Source organism: Podarcis bocagei, assembly GCF_964188305.1.
Source record: "Podarcis bocagei genome assembly, chromosome: 1".
In the NCBI taxonomy this organism is placed as follows: domain Eukaryota; kingdom Metazoa; phylum Chordata; class Lepidosauria; order Squamata; family Lacertidae; genus Podarcis; species Podarcis bocagei.
The window spans coordinates 130,539,238-130,556,674 of record NC_138125.1 but is presented as its reverse complement, the minus strand read 5'-3'; the positions used below and the strand labels follow the sequence as shown (position 1 = coordinate 130,556,674).

General features: G+C 42.1%; 1 protein-coding gene across 1 annotated transcript in view; it reads right to left on the bottom strand.

The window, feature by feature from the left end:
• Window positions 1–1,921: 1,921 nt before the first annotated feature.
• Window positions 1,922–17,437, bottom strand: part of PGAP1 (post-GPI attachment to proteins inositol deacylase 1) — a 53,858-nt gene continuing 38,342 nt past the window's right edge. Inside the window, exons 19-27 of the mRNA XM_081208664.1 lie at window positions 17,223–17,261; window positions 15,378–15,471; window positions 14,591–14,681; window positions 14,215–14,412; window positions 11,716–11,851; window positions 6,495–6,545; window positions 5,231–5,472; window positions 4,432–4,536; window positions 1,922–3,045 (exon numbers count right to left, since the gene is read on the bottom strand). Coding sequence (XP_081064790.1) covers window positions 2,907–3,045; window positions 4,432–4,536; window positions 5,231–5,472; window positions 6,495–6,545; window positions 11,716–11,851; window positions 14,215–14,412; window positions 14,591–14,681; window positions 15,378–15,471; window positions 17,223–17,261 — 1,095 coding nt within the window. The 3' untranslated portion in view covers window positions 1,922–2,906. The remainder of the gene's footprint in view (window positions 3,046–4,431; window positions 4,537–5,230; window positions 5,473–6,494; window positions 6,546–11,715; window positions 11,852–14,214; window positions 14,413–14,590; window positions 14,682–15,377; window positions 15,472–17,222; window positions 17,262–17,437) is intronic.

Below are 17,437 nucleotides of genomic sequence, written 5' to 3'. Positions count from 1 at the left end.
TCTTGTCAGCATCGTGACTGGAAGCTTCAGGCTTCCAAGTACCCAGGCCAACACTTGAATTTGAAGAGCACTGTGGTGCCCTTGGTACAACGGAACATTTGGCAAACGTCTTTTCTACTGGAGCAGTACTTTGACAGGAGAGCAAAAGCCTCTGCCAAAATTCTCCCTAGCATACAGCTATTAAGAGGCACAGGAGGCCTTGTAGCTTCTCTTCACATCGCCAGCTACTGGCAAGCAAGAAGCCCTACTTAGCAATCAGGATTAACTCCTAGCACAGCCTATTAAGCAACCCAGCTAACAAGGGACAGGTGCGCACACAGAGTACACCAACAACTCAATTTTTGTCACTTGCACACCAAGTTAAATTCCATTTAATCAGCTGGAAATTAGATCTCAAGAAATAAGAGCACTGTTTGCCCAAAGGCCTTACCTGTTAAGAGTAGCAAGGATATAATTTTTATAGGATAAAAATTATGTAAAGATACCGAGACCATAAAACTAGATGAAGTGTTTTAAAATACTTGTTCCAGTTATAAAGCTCTTCATGGTTCATACAACAGCTTTTAAGTACTAAACTTGTTAGCAGGCTTGCGGTACCAGTTCTACAGTTAAAAGAATTTCTTTTTAAATCCAGAGGTTTTGCATCCAAGAAAACTGAATGATTAATATATATATATCTATATATACAAGCCAGAATTAACTGAGGCACTTTAGGCAGGAATGGTACAAACTGGTTAAAGGTAAGACAGACATGTGTACACTGTTAACTTGGTTCAGAGGAATGGCTCTCTTCCCCGATTACAAAAGGGAGAGGAAGCGAGCCATCGTGTAAGATCAGCACTCAGGTCTCAAGGCAATGGATGCACCAGAAATAAATAACGAGATATACAAGTGTCTATGCTTGCAGGTAAGTGGCTACATTTGCAAAATGACTGCAGTTTTTTTCCAAGGTGATGGTGCAATGCAAGAAGAGCAACGTTTGCTGTTGGATTAATGCCCTGTACATTTCACCAGAAGGTACCAGAAAACGTGCTGCTCCTTTATAAATGGTTATATATGTGATCAGTATTTGCCACTCAATAGTTATGCCCAAAGGCAGATTCTTTTAAAACTTCTTTGTACATAGAGATAAATACTTGCTTCTCATATCCACCGACTACTTGTTGAGATGGGAGTGCCAATGTGTAGTTCTGCCTTCAAGTGATTCCCGTTACCGCCATGGTGTTGAGTAACTAATCAGTTACACATTATCTCACCGAGTACCTCAGGGGTCCATTTTGTTTTAATAATGTCTGTATGAAACCACTGGAGGTTGTCCAGATTTCAGGACGACAGCTTTCTGGGGGCCTTTTGTTATGCACGAGAGAAAACAAGAGAATTACGATCTTGAGGCAGAGAAATTGCTTACATGGTACGGGATTTCATTGCCCTTCAAGGAAACTGCCTATATATGTGGGAAGCATCTCCTAGTCATCTGAGCTTCTACATTGGCTTCCAAGCACAATTCAAGGTGTTGATGCTGACCTTTAAAGCCCTAAATGGCCTTGGCCCTGAAGGAGCGTCTCCACCCCCATCGTTCAGCCCAGACAACTGAGGTCCAGCTCCGAGGGTCTTCTGGAGGTTCCTCACTGTGAGGAATGAAGTTACAGGGAAGCAGGCACAGGGCCTTCTCAGCAGTGGCTCCCATCAATGTCAAATTATATAAACAACTTTCTGAAGACATGTGAAGGCAGTCCTGTATCGGGAAATTTTAATATGTGATGTTTTGCTGTGTTTTTATTCGGTTGGAAGCCGTATGATTTGTGATGATGATTACTGAAGCCAGAAATGCCTTACTAAAACACTCACATTTAAACAGCTGAACAGATATATATTTTGGTCTTGAACATATGCACATACTGGGAAGCTCATATGGGTGTGCTATTCCCAACACAAAGTATTGCTAAAGTAGGTATCCGTGTAACTGTCTACATGTTTCCATGTACACTAGCATGAATCTCTATGTACAGAAAGTCACCCGAGAATCTGCCCTGAGCTTCACACTGCAGTGTAACAATACAAAGAGCATACACATCTGCTGATATACCGTATTTTTCGCTCTATAAGACGCACCAGAACACAAGACGCACCTAGTTTTTGGAGGAGGAAAACAAGAAGAAAAAAAAAATCTGAATCCTGGAAGCCAGAACAGCAAGAGGGATCGCCGCGCAGCGAAAGCAGCGATCCCTCTTGCTGTTCTGGCTTCTGGGATAGCTGCGCAGCCTGCATTCGCTCCATAAGACGCACACACATTTCCCCTTACTTTTTAGGAGGGAAAAAGTGAGTCTTCTAGAGCAAAAAATACGGTACTTAGTAAACTATGTTACGTTGAATATAAATCGATGTACTGGGCCACCACCACTTTCAATAATCTCACAAACATGGAAGCTGTGAAATAGTTTTTGATTTGTCACCAAGTCGCGCAGCATCGGCACTGTAGCTTAGTACAGACCCAAGGAAGGACAAAACATAGCTTCAGCTGCCTTTAACGGAATAAGAACTTTCGGATTGTCTTATTGGTTCTGGATTTTGCCAACAGTAAAGGTGCTTATCCCGAAGAGCATATGGGACACACAAGTGCACATTTGTTGTTTTTTAAAAAAAACCCAAACACCACAAAAATAAAGCATCATTGTCAGAGGCAGATTCAGAACTGAGCTGTAAGTTTCTACAAGGATTTCTTTTTAACAGTAAGGTACAAAACCCTATGCTTTCTAACTGGATCAACCTTCACAACATGTGTCCAGCATTGTTTTCACTTCTGCCACGGACAGAAGATAATGTTTATGATATTTTCATGTTGTCCCGGATTATCCTTGGTTCAACTCCCTCCCTGGTGTGCTTGGTGCTTTGGTAAACTAAAGTCTTTACACAATGCAGCATAACACATGAAGAAAAAGGGGAATGACTACGAAGTATGGCATTCTGTCTAAGTGCATTGGTGCAAACACCACAGCGGCAACAGACAAAGGAAGTGGGAGATGTGCAGCCATCTTCAGCAGTTTACTGTGGAGAAAGGGGGGAAAAGGTAAAACAATTCTGCTGTTATTAAGGCTGCAAGCTGTGCGGCATAATAAAGAGTGCAGATATTCCCAGGAAAATAGCAGGGAGTATTTAGTACTTCTGCATATTACATAAACAAAGCGCACTGCAACCCATCAACTGCAACCAAGCATCTCCTGGGCTGTCTGATCTTTCGTTCCGCCAGCAAAATTAAGATACCTGCCCACACGGGGCTGACACAAAAGGTCTGCTCATATATTATGAAAAAAATGAAAGTTTATTTCCCGCCTATTTCCTCAGCCCTCTGTCTCCCAGCAACCCCATAACAAAACGTCTCAAACTGAATGTAACTGACCTGCATGAACTACTTGAAGACTTGAAAACAGACACAGAATCACAGACGTAGCCAAGGTTTTTGTTGCGGGGGGGGGGGGGGCAGGCCTTTTGTTAGAAGGGGGCAGAATCTCAGCTTGCTATGTATTTTTATTGATTGGGGGGACAGCTGCCCCCCTTCCGCCCTCTTGGCTACTCTCATGCACTGAATGTACTTTTAATAAACACATAGAAAAATCGAAAAAGAAAAGAAAGACTCGGACTGAACCACCCAACCTTCTGGCATATCCTAGCCTGACATTTCAATATTGCAGTCTCATTTAAATGGAGGGTTAACATGGCAAGCGTTGACCTGAACCATCATCACCCCTGAAAATGGGGGTGTAGGGGGGGCACTCAGGGCCTGGCACGTAACAGTAACCCAAACTATGGTTTATCGTGAATGTGCAAGCCTTTTGGTGCTGGAAGAGAAAATCACAGCTTATTTGCTCTTCCCTGGGTCCTGCTGTTGCCACACTACCCAGAGCTAAGCCACAGTTCAGCTTAGCATTAGGCACCAACATAGGCTTGTGGTTTGTCTCACTCCAAAAAAGGGGTGAGCTGCAACCATGGCTTGTTTTTCGTTCAGAGTCAGGGGTGCATGCCCCATAATAACATGTGGGGCTTGCAGGGGTGAAATTGGCAGAAGGCATCTTCCCTGACACTCCCACTTTGAGAAGCCTCTCTGAATCACACCCACCGAACAGTAAAGAGTAAGGAAACAGCTTGAAAACACAAAACTCCCATCATCCCTAGCTAGCAGGACTCAGTGGTCAGGGATGATGGGAACTGTAATCCAAAAACAGCTGGAGACCCAAGTCTGGGAAACACTGCTAAGTGATCCTGATAATACATAGTGGGTAGGGTGGGAACAGGCAGAAGATGCTCTTAAAGGCTTGTACCTGTATGTGACTAAAATAATTGTGATTGTTTGGTTTTAAAACACAAATAAACACCCCAAACTGCACCTTCAAACAACAAAACTGTGGGGGAAATGAAGATAATGAACTAAGGTACCTTGTTTTAACTTTTGTAGTGCTTGCATTCATGAGTATACCCAAAATGGCTATGAGCATAAAAGCAGTAGATCGACATGGATCAGGATCAAGCTTGATATGGTACCTATTTGGGGGAGAAAAAACAAAGAGCATGGTAATAAACGTAAAATCAAATTTTGCAAGGGAAACACAAAGTAGCAACAACAGAATATTGTAGACACAAGTGGTAGATAATACATAAGCAGAGGATGGAGTGGTAGATAATACATAAGCAGAGAATCTGTCATGTATGATTTAGTTGGCCTAGATCAGGGGTCAGCAAACTTTTTCAGCAGGGGGCCAGTCCACTGTCCCTCAGACCTTGGGGGGGCGGACAATATTTTGAAAAAAATAAAATAAATGAACAAATTCCTATGCCCCACAAATAACCCAGAGATGCATTTTAAATAAAAGGACACATTCTACTCATGTAAAAACACGCTGATTCCCAGACTGTCTGCGGGCCGGATTTAGAAGGTGATTGGGCCAGATCCGGCCCCCAGGCCTTAGTGTGCCTACCCATGGCCTAGATGCCCCTCGGAGTTCCTTCCAATTCTATGATTCTAAGTGATTACACAAGCAGAAATAGATATTACGGCATGGGACGGAACAAGAAACAATATGCAACGCAGTAAAAGAGAATACAACAAACTTCATATACTGATGCTGCTATGAGCTTCCCCAATTTTAAAATCAACGCCTTTGGATGGAGTAGCCGAGTTTGAAGCCAACCCGTCGTGGATTCTTGTATAAAACCTGCATGTTCTTCTGGCGGTTACCTGAGATTTTTCAGCCAGTAAATTAAAGATGGGCAACTGAGCAGCACAATCAACGTGAGCAAGTTGAGGACGGTGACATGCATCTTAAGACTGTCTACAACGCTGTCAAGGGCTGCGCTGCCTGTAGGCGGTGATGATGTTGTTGCTGCTGCTGCTTCTGAAAGGCCATCTGCGGATGATGCACAGCTCTCTTCCGTTTCTCTTTTGGAACAAGCGGAGCTTTGTTCCGAGTTCTTTGGGCACTATAAAATATTAGCGTAGGCATTAATAGGTTGATAAAAAGTTTAACGGTGAACTTAAAAGTGCTTCATGGGGAAGGTAAAAAAAAAACACAAAACAAGTACAGTGGTACCTCAGGTTAAGTACTTAATTCGTTCCGGAGGTCTGTTTTTAACCTGAAACTGTTCTTTACCTGAAGCACCACTTTAGCTAATGGGGCCTCCTGCTGCTGCCGCGCCGCCGGAGCCCGATTTCTGTTCTCATCCTGAAGCAAAGTTCTTAACCCAAGGTACTATTTCTGGGTTAGTGGAGTCTGTAACCTGAAGCGTATGTAACCTGAGGTACCGCTGTAGTGCTATTTATTTAATTTATAATGCACCTCTTTCTCCAAGGAGCTCAAGGTAGGATAGGTACTCTCCCTGTCTCCGTTTCACCCTCACCAACAACTCTGTGAGGCTGAGAGAGACCCGCCGGCCAAAGGTCACCCAGTGGGCTTCATGGCTGACTCAGGATTTCAACCCTGGTCTCCCAAGTCCGAATCCAGAACTCTAACAACGACACCAGGGTTCCTCAAACTTGGGCCTCTCCAGCTGTTTTTGGCCTACAATCCCTATCAATCCTGACCACTGGTCCTGCTAGCTTAGGCATGATGGGAGTTGTAGTCCAAAAACAGCTAGAGACCCAAGTTTGGGAGACCCTACACTACGCTGGCTTGAGTAGCAATGTAGCCAAGATATACTATTGCCCTTTCCTTTCCCAATGCTGCCATGATGCCAGTGCAGCCATCATTGCAGGTCCTTGGGGGAACACACCAATATTTCCTGAATGCCCACTCCCTAGTGGTGTACCAGACAAAAGGCAAAGCACAAAGGGAACAAAAGGTAGGAGAGGGGGAACACAAACATTTGAAAACATTAAATGCCAAAACTATTTTTGTTTAGGCAAGCCTATCCAGACGTGTAAATTTTGAGATGTTTTTAAGTTTCTTTTACTGTTGGTTTAAATTAACTTCCAATGTTTTAAATTGGTAACTGAACACACCTACCGTATCAAGGACACTTAGTTCTGTTCTGACATTTGAATGCAGTTTAATAACCTGTAAAAAAAAAAAGTCTTTTTGAATTGCAGTGTATCAACTTTTAAGTGCAACTTATCTTCATCACCGAGACTAAAACATAATTCCCTTTTTAAAGTTTTTTAATTAAGTTTTCAAAAATTTCACACAGACATTTCAGTACATGATTAAAAACTTTTTTCCTTTTACTTCCCACCCCCTTCTCCATGGTGTTTGTTTCTCTCACTCTGTCACACCCTTCCTTCTATCTCTTAACCCTTAACAAAACTACTGTTATCTTTATTCTCTTCTGTTGCTCATAGTCCCAATCCTGCTCGCGTGTCCATCATATAATAATATTTCTTTAAATGATCTGAAAAGGGATTCCACTCTTCCACAAAACCTTTGTCACTACGGTTCTCTTATTTTAGCTGTCAACTTTGCCAATTAATCCAACTAAAACATAATTCCTTTCTTGTTCCTTAAAACTACGAGGGAAGAGCAACTTGAGAAAGAAACATAGAAACATAGAATCATAGAGTTGGAAGAGACCACAAGGGCCATCGAGTCCAACCCCCTGCCAAGCAGGAAACACCATCAGAGCACTCCTGACATATGGTTGTCAAGCCTCTGCTTAAAGACCTCCAAAGTAGGAGACTCCACCACACTCCTTGGCAGCAAATTCCACTGTCGAACAGCTCTTACTGTCAGGAAGTTCTTCCTAATGTTTAGGTGGAATCTTCTTTCTTGTAGTTTGGATCCATTGCTCCGTGTCCGCTTCTCTGGAGCAGCAGAAAACAACCTTTCTCCCTCCTCTATGTGACATCCTTTTATATATTTGAACATGACTATCATATCACCCCTTAACCTCCTCTTCTCCAGGCTAAACATGCCCAGCTCCCTTAGCCGTTCCTCATAAGGCATCGTTTCCAGGCCTTTGACCATTTTGGTTGCCCTCCTCTGGACACGTTCCAGTTTGTCAGTGTCCTTCTTGAATTGTGGTGCCCAGAACTGGACACAGTACTCCAGGTGTGGTCTGACCAGAGCAGAATACAGTGGCACTATTACTTCCCTTGATCTAGATGCTATACTCCTATTGATGCAGCCCAGAATTGCATTGGCTTTTTTAGCTGCCGCGTGACACTGTTGGCTCATGTCAAGTTTGTGGTCAACCAAGACTCCTAGATCCTTTTCACATGTACTGCTCTCAAGCCAGGTGTCACCCATCTTGTATTTGTGCCTCTCATTTTTTTTGCCCAAGTGCAATACTTTACATTTCTCCCTGTTAAAATTCATTTTGTTTGTTTTTGCCCAGTTCTCTAATCTGTCAAGGTCGTTTTGAAGTGTGATCCTGTCCTCTGGGGTGTTAGCCACCCCTCCCAGTTTGGTGTCATCTGCAAATTTGATCAGGATGCCCTTGAGTCCATCATCCAAGTCGTTGATAAAGATGTTAAATAAGACCGGGCCCAAGACAGAACCCTGTGGCACCCCACTAGTCACTCTTCTCCAGGATGAAGAGGAACCATTGATGAGCACCCTTTGGGTTCGGTCAGTCAGCCAGTTACAAATCCACTGAGTGGTAGCAGAGTCAAGACCGCATTTTACCAGCTTCTTTACAAGAATATCATGGGGCACCTTGTCAAATGCCTTACTGAAATCAAGGTAGGCTATATCCACTGAGTTCCCTTCATCTACCAGGCTTGTAATTCTGTCAAAAAATGAGATCAGGTTAGTCTGACATGACTTATTTTTCAGAAATCCATGCTGACTATTGGTGATCACAGCATTCCTTTCTAGGTGCTCACAGACTGTTTGCTTAATGATCTGCTCCAGAATCTTCCCTGCTATTGATGTCAGACTGACTGGGCGGTAATTATTTGGGTCCTCTCTTTTCCCCTTTTTGAAAATAGGGACAACATTTGCCCTCCTCCAGTCTGCCGGGACTTCGCCTGTTCTCCAGGATTTCTCGAAGATGACTGCCAGTGGTTCTGAGATCACATCTGCCAGTTCTTTTAATACTCTTGGATGCAGTTCATCTGGCCCTGGAGACTTGAATACATCTAAACTAGCCAAATATTCTTGTACTGTCTCCTTAGTTATTCTGGGCTGTGTTTCCTTTGCAGAATCATTTGCTCCAAATTCTTCAGGTCGGGCATTGTTTTCTTTATCGGAGAAGACTGAGGCAAAGAAGGCATTGAGGAGTTCAGCCCTTTCTGTGTCCCCTGTTTGCATTTCACCATCTTCTCCTCTGAGTGACCCCACTGTTTCTTTGTTCTTCCTTTTGCTACGAACATACCCATAAAAGCCTTTTTTGTTGCTTTTAACCTCTCTAGCAAGCCTGAGTTCATTCTGTGCTTTAGCTTTTTTGACTTTGTGTCTACACGTGCTGGCTATTTGTTTGAATTCCTCTTTGGTGGTTTCCCCCCTTTTCCATTTTTTGTACACATCCTTTTTTAATCTTAATTCAGTTAAAAGTTCTTTAGATAGCCACCCTGGCTTCTTTAGGCACCTTCCATGTTTCCGTCTCATTGGTATTGCCTGACGTTGTGCTTTTACTATCTCCCTCTTAACAAACTCCCAGCCATCATGAACTCCCTTTCCTTTTAGTATTGCTGTCCATGGGATCTGAAAGAGGGGGTCTGAAACCTGGGCTTGCACTCCCACCCCCCAGTGCCACCTCCCATGTTGTTCTGAAGGGTTCCCCAACCCTATGAAGTAGGTTTTCAGTTGGCACAGAAGGCCAGGGGGGCGGTAACAGTAAAAAAAAGTACCGTATTTTTCACTCTATAGGATGCACTTTTTCCCCTCCAAAAATTAAGGGGAAATGGCTCCACTTCCGGGTTAGCGCGATCGGCTAATGGCGCATTCCCTCCGAGCTCCGGAGGGAATCGGCTTGACAGGGGGCTGGGTTTTGCCGTGCCGGCGACACGGGGACCCTTAAAAACCACGGGCATGGAGCCCGTGGACATGGTGACTCGGCGGGCACCGTTAGCACCCTCCCGACTCGTGAAGGAGCCTTTTTAAAGGCTACGGAACGGGTGCCGGGGAGTGGCGTGGTGCTGTGAGTCTTCTGCTTCCCCTGCCGAGCGAAGCCGCATGCCATTTGTCGGAGAGCGCTGACTTCTTCCTACTAAATTTGGACTCAAAATCAAGAACAACAACCCGTGAGTAATTTGGAAATTGGATTACAAATAATTCGTTTGTGGATTTGGTACGAGCGGGGGAGGTGAAAAAAAAGGAAGTCCGTCTCCCCCCTATTGTAAACAGTTTAAAGCAAGGATTTGCCAACTAAGGTTGTGAGAAGAACTGTTGTGATTGGATAAAAGATATAAATTGCACGGATTTAAAAGTATAAGTTAATGTGCTGGAGGACAAGAGCTTATTTGATTGGATTAAGTACCACTTTTCTCAAGCCCGGGAGTAACCCGTGAAAAGAGCCTGCTTAGAATCTACAGAAAACTTTTGACAGCTGTCAAATTAGCTGTCAAAGTTGGGAAAAACTGAAAGCCTAAATTTTAACCAGCTAAATTGCCACAAAATATTGAAAGTAAAGAAAGATTGATACAAATAAATCTGACTTTTGGATCGGAAGGGAAAGGAATACTAAGTAACCAGAATCCCTCTAGAGGGGATTCTTGGACATTACAAGAATGGAACTAGGTCGGGAAATACGAGCTGACTTGCAAGAGCTTATCTTTCTCGTGGGAAAGCTGCGAGAGATGTCTAAGCAAGGCCATGTTTTGTCTACAAGTCCTACAAAACCGAAGTTAACAGAAAATATACCTACTGAGTTGGAAAGGGACTTGATGTTTAAAACACAGACAGCTGGACAAGAAAAGAAACCAAAGATTGAAGAGGAGGAAAGGACATTTGCTGAACAGGAGGAGCAGAAAGAAGGGGTGGCCAAAATGTTACAGAAGACAAATGAGAGCCAGAGACCTGCCAAGCTGAATTTTAATTCGACAAAGGTGAAAGCTGGACTATTTGGGACATATAGACTCAAGAAACAGAGCTGGAGCTCCACCTTTAATCAAGTAGGCCTGGCTGGAAGAAATATGGTCAGTACTGAGAAGGTACCTCTTCGAGCTTGGGTGTTTAGTATGAGAGACCTCCGAAGAAGCTGGCTGAAAGGGACTGAGAGAGATTTGAGAGCCTCAGACGTAAGGTCACCAGGCTAAAAAGATGGACTAACTGGACTTTGGCTTGGGATTGAAACCGGGGAGAGAAGGGTGGGGTTTAGAAGTCCAAAGGGGGCCTGATTTTTATTTTGCAGTGTAAAAATTATATGCTTTTTATTACTACAAGAATGGGGAATCCGTGGATGGGAATTAGGGACAACCTTAGGAAAGGTATCTTTTCTCTTGTTTTTTTTATCTTTTTTTTCTTACATAGATGATTAAGGTATATATTTTATAAATTGCTGAATAAAATAAACTAAGCATAATAATGAACTAAGGTTCAAACCTATTACAAAGAATTATATTAATAAATTATGGTTAAGTAAATTAACAAATTATGGTTAAGACACTAAGGATAAAAACTTGTTTGAACAAACAACTGGAGTTGGAATACAATAAGGGGAGGCGTGGGGAAGTCATGAAAAGAAGTTATTGGAAATGAGACTTAAAAGGTGGAACCTTTTTTGTTGTCTTTTGTTTTTTTCTTTTTTGTTTTTCTGTTTTGTGTTTTGTAACCTTTTGAAACTTTAATAAAGATTATTCAAAAAAACAACAACAAAAATTAAGGGGAAATGTGTGTGCGTCCTATGGAGCGAATGCAGGCTCCTTGGCTTCAGCGATAGCAACGCGAAGCCTCAGAAGCGCAGAGGGAGCGCTCCCTCCGCACTCCTTGGCTTCGCGTTGCTTTCGCTGAAGCCTGGAGAGCGAGAGGCGTCGGTGTGGAAATAATATTTTTTTCTTGATTTCCCCTCTAAAAACTAGGTGCGCCCTATGGTCCGGTGCGCCTTATAGAGTGAAAAATACGGTATTCAACCAAGAAATCTGAGCAAAATGTGTTGGATTTTATGTGCACCAAAAACAGGGATAGCTGGATGACTTGGAGACGGGGCAAGCGCCATCTTTTCCTCTCATTTTCCACGCCACATCTCACTCGGCACCAAACCTATGAGAAGACTGCCCAAACCAACCCATGATTTAAAAACTTTTAAAGCATTTTATTCGCACACTGTATTTGCCACAGGCCGGTTAAATACCTTGAAGGCGTAATGAACATATGTCATTAATATAGCCAATGCTCCACATGTAGTCCAGCTAAGGAAAAACATGCAAACAGCTACGCACAACGTTCTTCGCGTAATCAAACTGGGCTCTGGTGGAAGTCGAGAGGGTCTGGAAAATGCAAACAGTCATAATTTAATTCAAATTATTATTATTATTTTATTTATTTATACCCTGCCCATCTGGCTGAGTTTCCCCAGCCACTCTGGGCGGCTCTCAATCAAGTGTTAAAAACAGTACAGCGTTAAATATTAAAAACTTCCCTGAACAGGGCTGCCTTCAGATGTCTTTTAAAGATAGGATAGCTGCTTATTTCCTTCACATCTGAAGGGAGGGTATTCCACAGGGCGGGCGCCACTACCGAGAAGGCCCTCTGTCTGGTTCCCTGTAATCTCACTTCTCGCAGTGAGGGAACCGCCAGAAGGCCCTCGGCGCTGGATCTCAGTGTCCGGGCTGAACGATGGGGGTGGAGACGCTCCTTCAGGTATACAGGACAGAGGCCGTTTAGGGCTTTTAAGATCAGCACCAACACTTTGAATTGTGCTTGGAAACGTACTGGGAGCCAATGCAGATCTCTCAGAACCAGTGTTATGTGGTCCCGGCAGCCACTCCCAGTCACCAGTCTAGCTGCCGCATACTGGATTAATTGCAGTTTCCGGGTCACCTTCAAAGGTAGCCCCACGTAGAGCGCATTGCAGTAGTCCAAGCGGGAGATAACTAGAGCATGCACCATTCTGGCGAGACAGTCTGCAGACAGGTAGGTTCTTAGCTTGCGTACCAGGTGGAGCTGGTAGAGAGCTGCCCTGGACACAGAATTAACCTGTGCCTCCATGGACAGTTGTGAGTCCAAAATGACTTCCAGGCTGCGCACCTGGTCCTTCAGGGGCACAGTTACCCCATTCAGGACCAGGGAAGCCCCCACACCCGCCCGCTCACACCCTGAGCAGCCAAACATTAATCATGTATAAAGTATAATGGGTCAGCTCAGACACCTTGCCAAACTACGATTTGTGCTAACCAAAGTTTAGAACCTATGCAATAGACATTTTCCTGGCTCAAGCTAAAGGAGGTACACATTGCCCTTCAGAGGGTGTCCTCGTGTCCATAGGGAAAAGTTACAATTTCACTCTGGTGCAACATATATAACGCAGCTGCGTCTGGAGGCTTACCAAAATCCATAACTATGAGGGTCAATTCATTTCACAGAGTCCCGAATTTGCTGTTTTTTGTATTCTTTCCCTTCCATTTCTTTTTTAAACTAACAGTTTTGGTATTTATGAATACTACTTAAAGATGCCACATCCTGGTTTTCTGAAAATAATGTTACCCCTAAACCTGCAAATAAACACTTCACCTTTCAGGAAAAGGAGTTACAGTATTACCAAATATCTCTTTTGTACATTGAAGTTTAGTGAATCCAGTCTGTTTTTCAATTATGTATATTTCCCAAAGCAGATGTTAGTACTACAGAATTATAACAGAACAAACACATTGGAATGGTATAGCTTCTGGGGGGGGGGGGCAGTTTCTAGAAAAAAAATGTTTCTTGGACAAACCCTGAGATAGGAATCAAGCATTCTGTGGCTTTCTGGGTCAAAGTCTAAATTAAAGCGTGATTACTTTTTACTTTGCCCGGATAAGATGAGCAAAGTTACTTTGAAAAAGAGGAGTCCTAAATAGAAAGATCAACCTACAATCCAATAATTTAAAAAGAGTAATTTGATGGAAAGAAAAAGGAAAAATCAAGTTTAATCAAGTCAAGGGCCATGGATTTTGGCAGCTGTATGTTTCATTCTGCCTGGTACAATAAGTATAAGTGCAGAAACTTGCTCCAATTTCCAAGAACTAAAATTGAAAGTAAAATCAAAGACCTCCTTAAGCCCACAAATGATATCTATCCTATCTAACCTTTAAAAAAATAAAAGAAGGATAATAAACGCAATCTGATATGATTAGGCCAAGGAACAAAAATGGAAGAAAACCACCGCAGAACTAGAACAGAAATGTAACAAATGGTTTATTCCTTCATGAAATAAAAAAGCTTTTATGCCCTGTTCAGAATTTGATTGAAAAAGAATGGCATTTCAACTGGAAAGGAAAATTACAAACTGGCAATGGTCAGTTTGTGAATGATGTCCTGGACTAAACAAGTACGCAACTATTAACCCTATTACCTCTGACCATTTAGTATCCTTTGGTAGAATGTGATAAGGTTCTACCTTATGCAGAAAAACCTCTCTTTAAATGCAAGTTAACCAAATTGCCCTTACAGCCACCATCTCACAAAGATGCCACTAAAAGCTAGTAAAATATTGTACAATGTTCTACAGTCCCAATGAAAGTTAACCCATTCTCTCAGCTAGTTAAGAACTATCCCCAGGTTTAGTATAATCATTGTTTAATAAGTAGGCACTATATTTTCATCTTTTATCATTTCACCCACATAAAATAAGAGCAGTTGGTGTTTTCCTTACCTGGCCAAAGCTACATGCAATGAGGATGAGATCCTTAGAAATGAACTGAAGAGTTTGCCACACCAATAGGCTATGCCGGTCCCAAACATAAAGAGGATTAGAGATACAAAAGGAAACCACAAATTCTGGTTGTTCGGTGTAACAGCATCCAATTCTGGCAAGGATAATATATCCCAGATTCCTTTAAGCCAGTTAAGCCTGTGGGGGGAGAAAACACAAGATTATAGTTGTTTGCATTACTTGCTTATCAAAAAATTATAATTAATCCTAATTTCAAATGCTTTTTTTTTTAGTATGTATGTTACTGATGAGGACCTTTATCTCTGCATGAGGAATTCCATGGTGTAGTGGAAAAATATACAAGCAAGGAACTTACCCCAACAAGAATTTAACAATATTCACTATTGGTTCTACTTTATAGGGCCTGGCTGCTTTAGTAAGTGCAGGTACAAAATCTGTGCAATGACCTAGAACAAGAAAAATGTATATCAAGAATCAGATGTGGCCAGTAAATTAAAATATTAACAGAAAAATCATAAATGTTTCAAAATTCAGGATATATTATAACCATTGTTAAATGCTAATTCCACTGCAGTAAAACTTCTATTTGTCATATGATGTCATTACTAATGCACTGGTGGTATGGGGAAACAGACCGACAGAAATTATTTACAGTAATAGTTGTATTCAGTTTTAGACACTGAATATTTGTGACACAGAATTCTCAAATATGAATATATTTAAATGTGTTTTCCCCCCAGCCTGCAGGTCTAACCAAAATGAAGCTCCTGCCCTAAAGGGCAAATAACTTGGCGGATATTTCCCTAATGATTTGAGAAATCAAATATAACTCAAACTTTAAACATGTACTGACTTTTAAAAGTGCTACTTAGCATTGTAAAGAGTTTGTTTTAAAATACATTCAAGTCAATAAGCTATACAATAACGAATGTTTATTCTTGCCAGTTAATAGCTTCCCTCCCCAGATTCCTATCAGTATCTATGTGATTATCAACCACTTTACAACAAATCTCAGCATCTTTTTAAAAAAAGATAACAAAACGATTGCCGAACTACAAATGAAATGTACAATGAAACTCTTGTTTTCTAGTTTTATAATAAAAAACAAACCTGCGCTTAAAAATCTTTTCACGAAATGTTACCTGTTGAAATTAGGGACCTTAACTGTCTTCCGTAAGCAAGAAGAATATTAGAAATTATGTACACGGGTAGCGTGCCACCATGGAATCTTATTACCTACAAAACAAGAATGTTTTATGGAAAAAATGGAGCATGCAAATATCACCACAACAATTCAATATCACCACAACAATTCAATACTTACATAGTGCTTTTTTCTAAATACTTCACATACATTATCTGAGTAATTATTAAAAACCTTTGAGACATGCCTATATAACAGGTGGAAGGGCTGAGACAACAAAATGGCTTACTCAATACCACCTAGCAAATTCATGGGTGGACTGAGATTTCATTAAAAACTCCCAATTTATATTCTTAACCAATATCTCAGGATATCTTTTTTCAAGATAAAAATGGGCTCAGTTTCTTTTCCACAGGTATGAGTACCACACATTCTAGTGCCAAGAAAAAGCACACAGACATATCAATCTGTTACTCAAATCTCAAGTTGCAATCAAGTACATCAGCATTAGCACGAAGGGGTAAGGATGTGAAAGCAGCAATGCTCCCATAATTGTACATACAAACCCAGAACACGGCTTCAAATTTAGCACAATCAAGTTTCAGACTGTGATTAAAGATGGCCACTTTAAAATCAGAACTGTAGCTCTAGCCACCTGGGCAAATCAGGCCTGAATTATCTTGTGATCCACCAACATGTGTTCTGACTTGCTGGTTGTTTACCCATCTAAGGGAGGCGGCAAAAAAATAAATTACCAATGCAATAAATGATGGCTGGTCTGAAGCATGACAAGCTGTGTTGACCTGGTTTAAGTTTATAGGATTTAAGCAAAACTGAATTTGCACAAATAAGTTTCATTTGCTATTCTGTTGCTGACTTGCCCTGCTTTAAAAAAGGTAAAGGAACCCCTGACCATTAGGTCCAGTCGTGGCCGACTCTGGGGTTGCGGTGCTCATCTCGCTTTATTGTCCAAGGGAGCCGGCGTACAGCTTCTGGGTCATGTGGCCAGCATGACTAAGCCGCTTCTGGCGAACCAGAGCAGCGCATGGAAATGCCGTTTACCTTCCCGCCAGAGCAGTACCTATTTATCTGCTTGCACTTTGACGTGCTTTCGAACTGCTAGGTGGGCAGGAGCTGGGACCGAGCAACGGGAGCTCACCCCTTTCCGGGGATTCGAACCGCCGACCTTCTGATCGGCAAGTCCTAGGCTCTGTGGTTTAACCCACAGCGCCACCCATGTCCCACCTGCCCTGCTTTAGAGACAGCTATTTAAGGCTTTTCAGTCTGCTTCCGATTTTTCATAACTGCTTTGTCTTTTTTTAAAAAAGGCACAGTGCAGTAGCAGCAGGTGCTGGCTGAGAGGTGCGGTCTGATGTTCTGGGAACTGAATTGAGCATATGGCCTTGAGCAAGTCATTTGTTTGGTCTACATTCAAGTTATTTCTTGCTTCCCAAGAAATAACTTCCCAAGAAATTCCCACAGATGTAGACAGTACTGTTTGTTCTTGACGTGATGCGTGGATGGAATTGCCTGGCGGCAGGAAACCTGTAAACACATGCAATAGTTGGACCTCTTATGAACAAAGCATTTTCTGCTTCCACCCATCCAACCCGACTCACCAGGCTCCATGGATGGGAATTATTTGGCAATGTAGACACCACACCCCTATTTTGGGGAGGCATCCGTTAGAACAGTTGGGACTATCTTTTATGAACTACACCCTATTGTTACAGATGCATGCTACACTCACGGAATACATTTTATCAGATCAAGGTACATTATCATTGTTTTGTTATCTTTACGCATTATCAGCTTAAGGTTAAGTGAAACAAAACTTTCTTACCTGACCAAGGACTTGCAGAAAAGAGGTCTTGATGGTTACCTAGTTGCAACACACATTTTAAAAGGTAGTGTTTTTTTTTACACAAAACAATAATATAGCATAAGAACAAAATAATCAGAATACTCTCAGTTACTATGATAAAATAAGGTGTGCAGTTTAACAATCCAGCAGCGTCCCTGGAGGCCCAAAAAGCCTTGGTTTGTACGAAGTGCCTT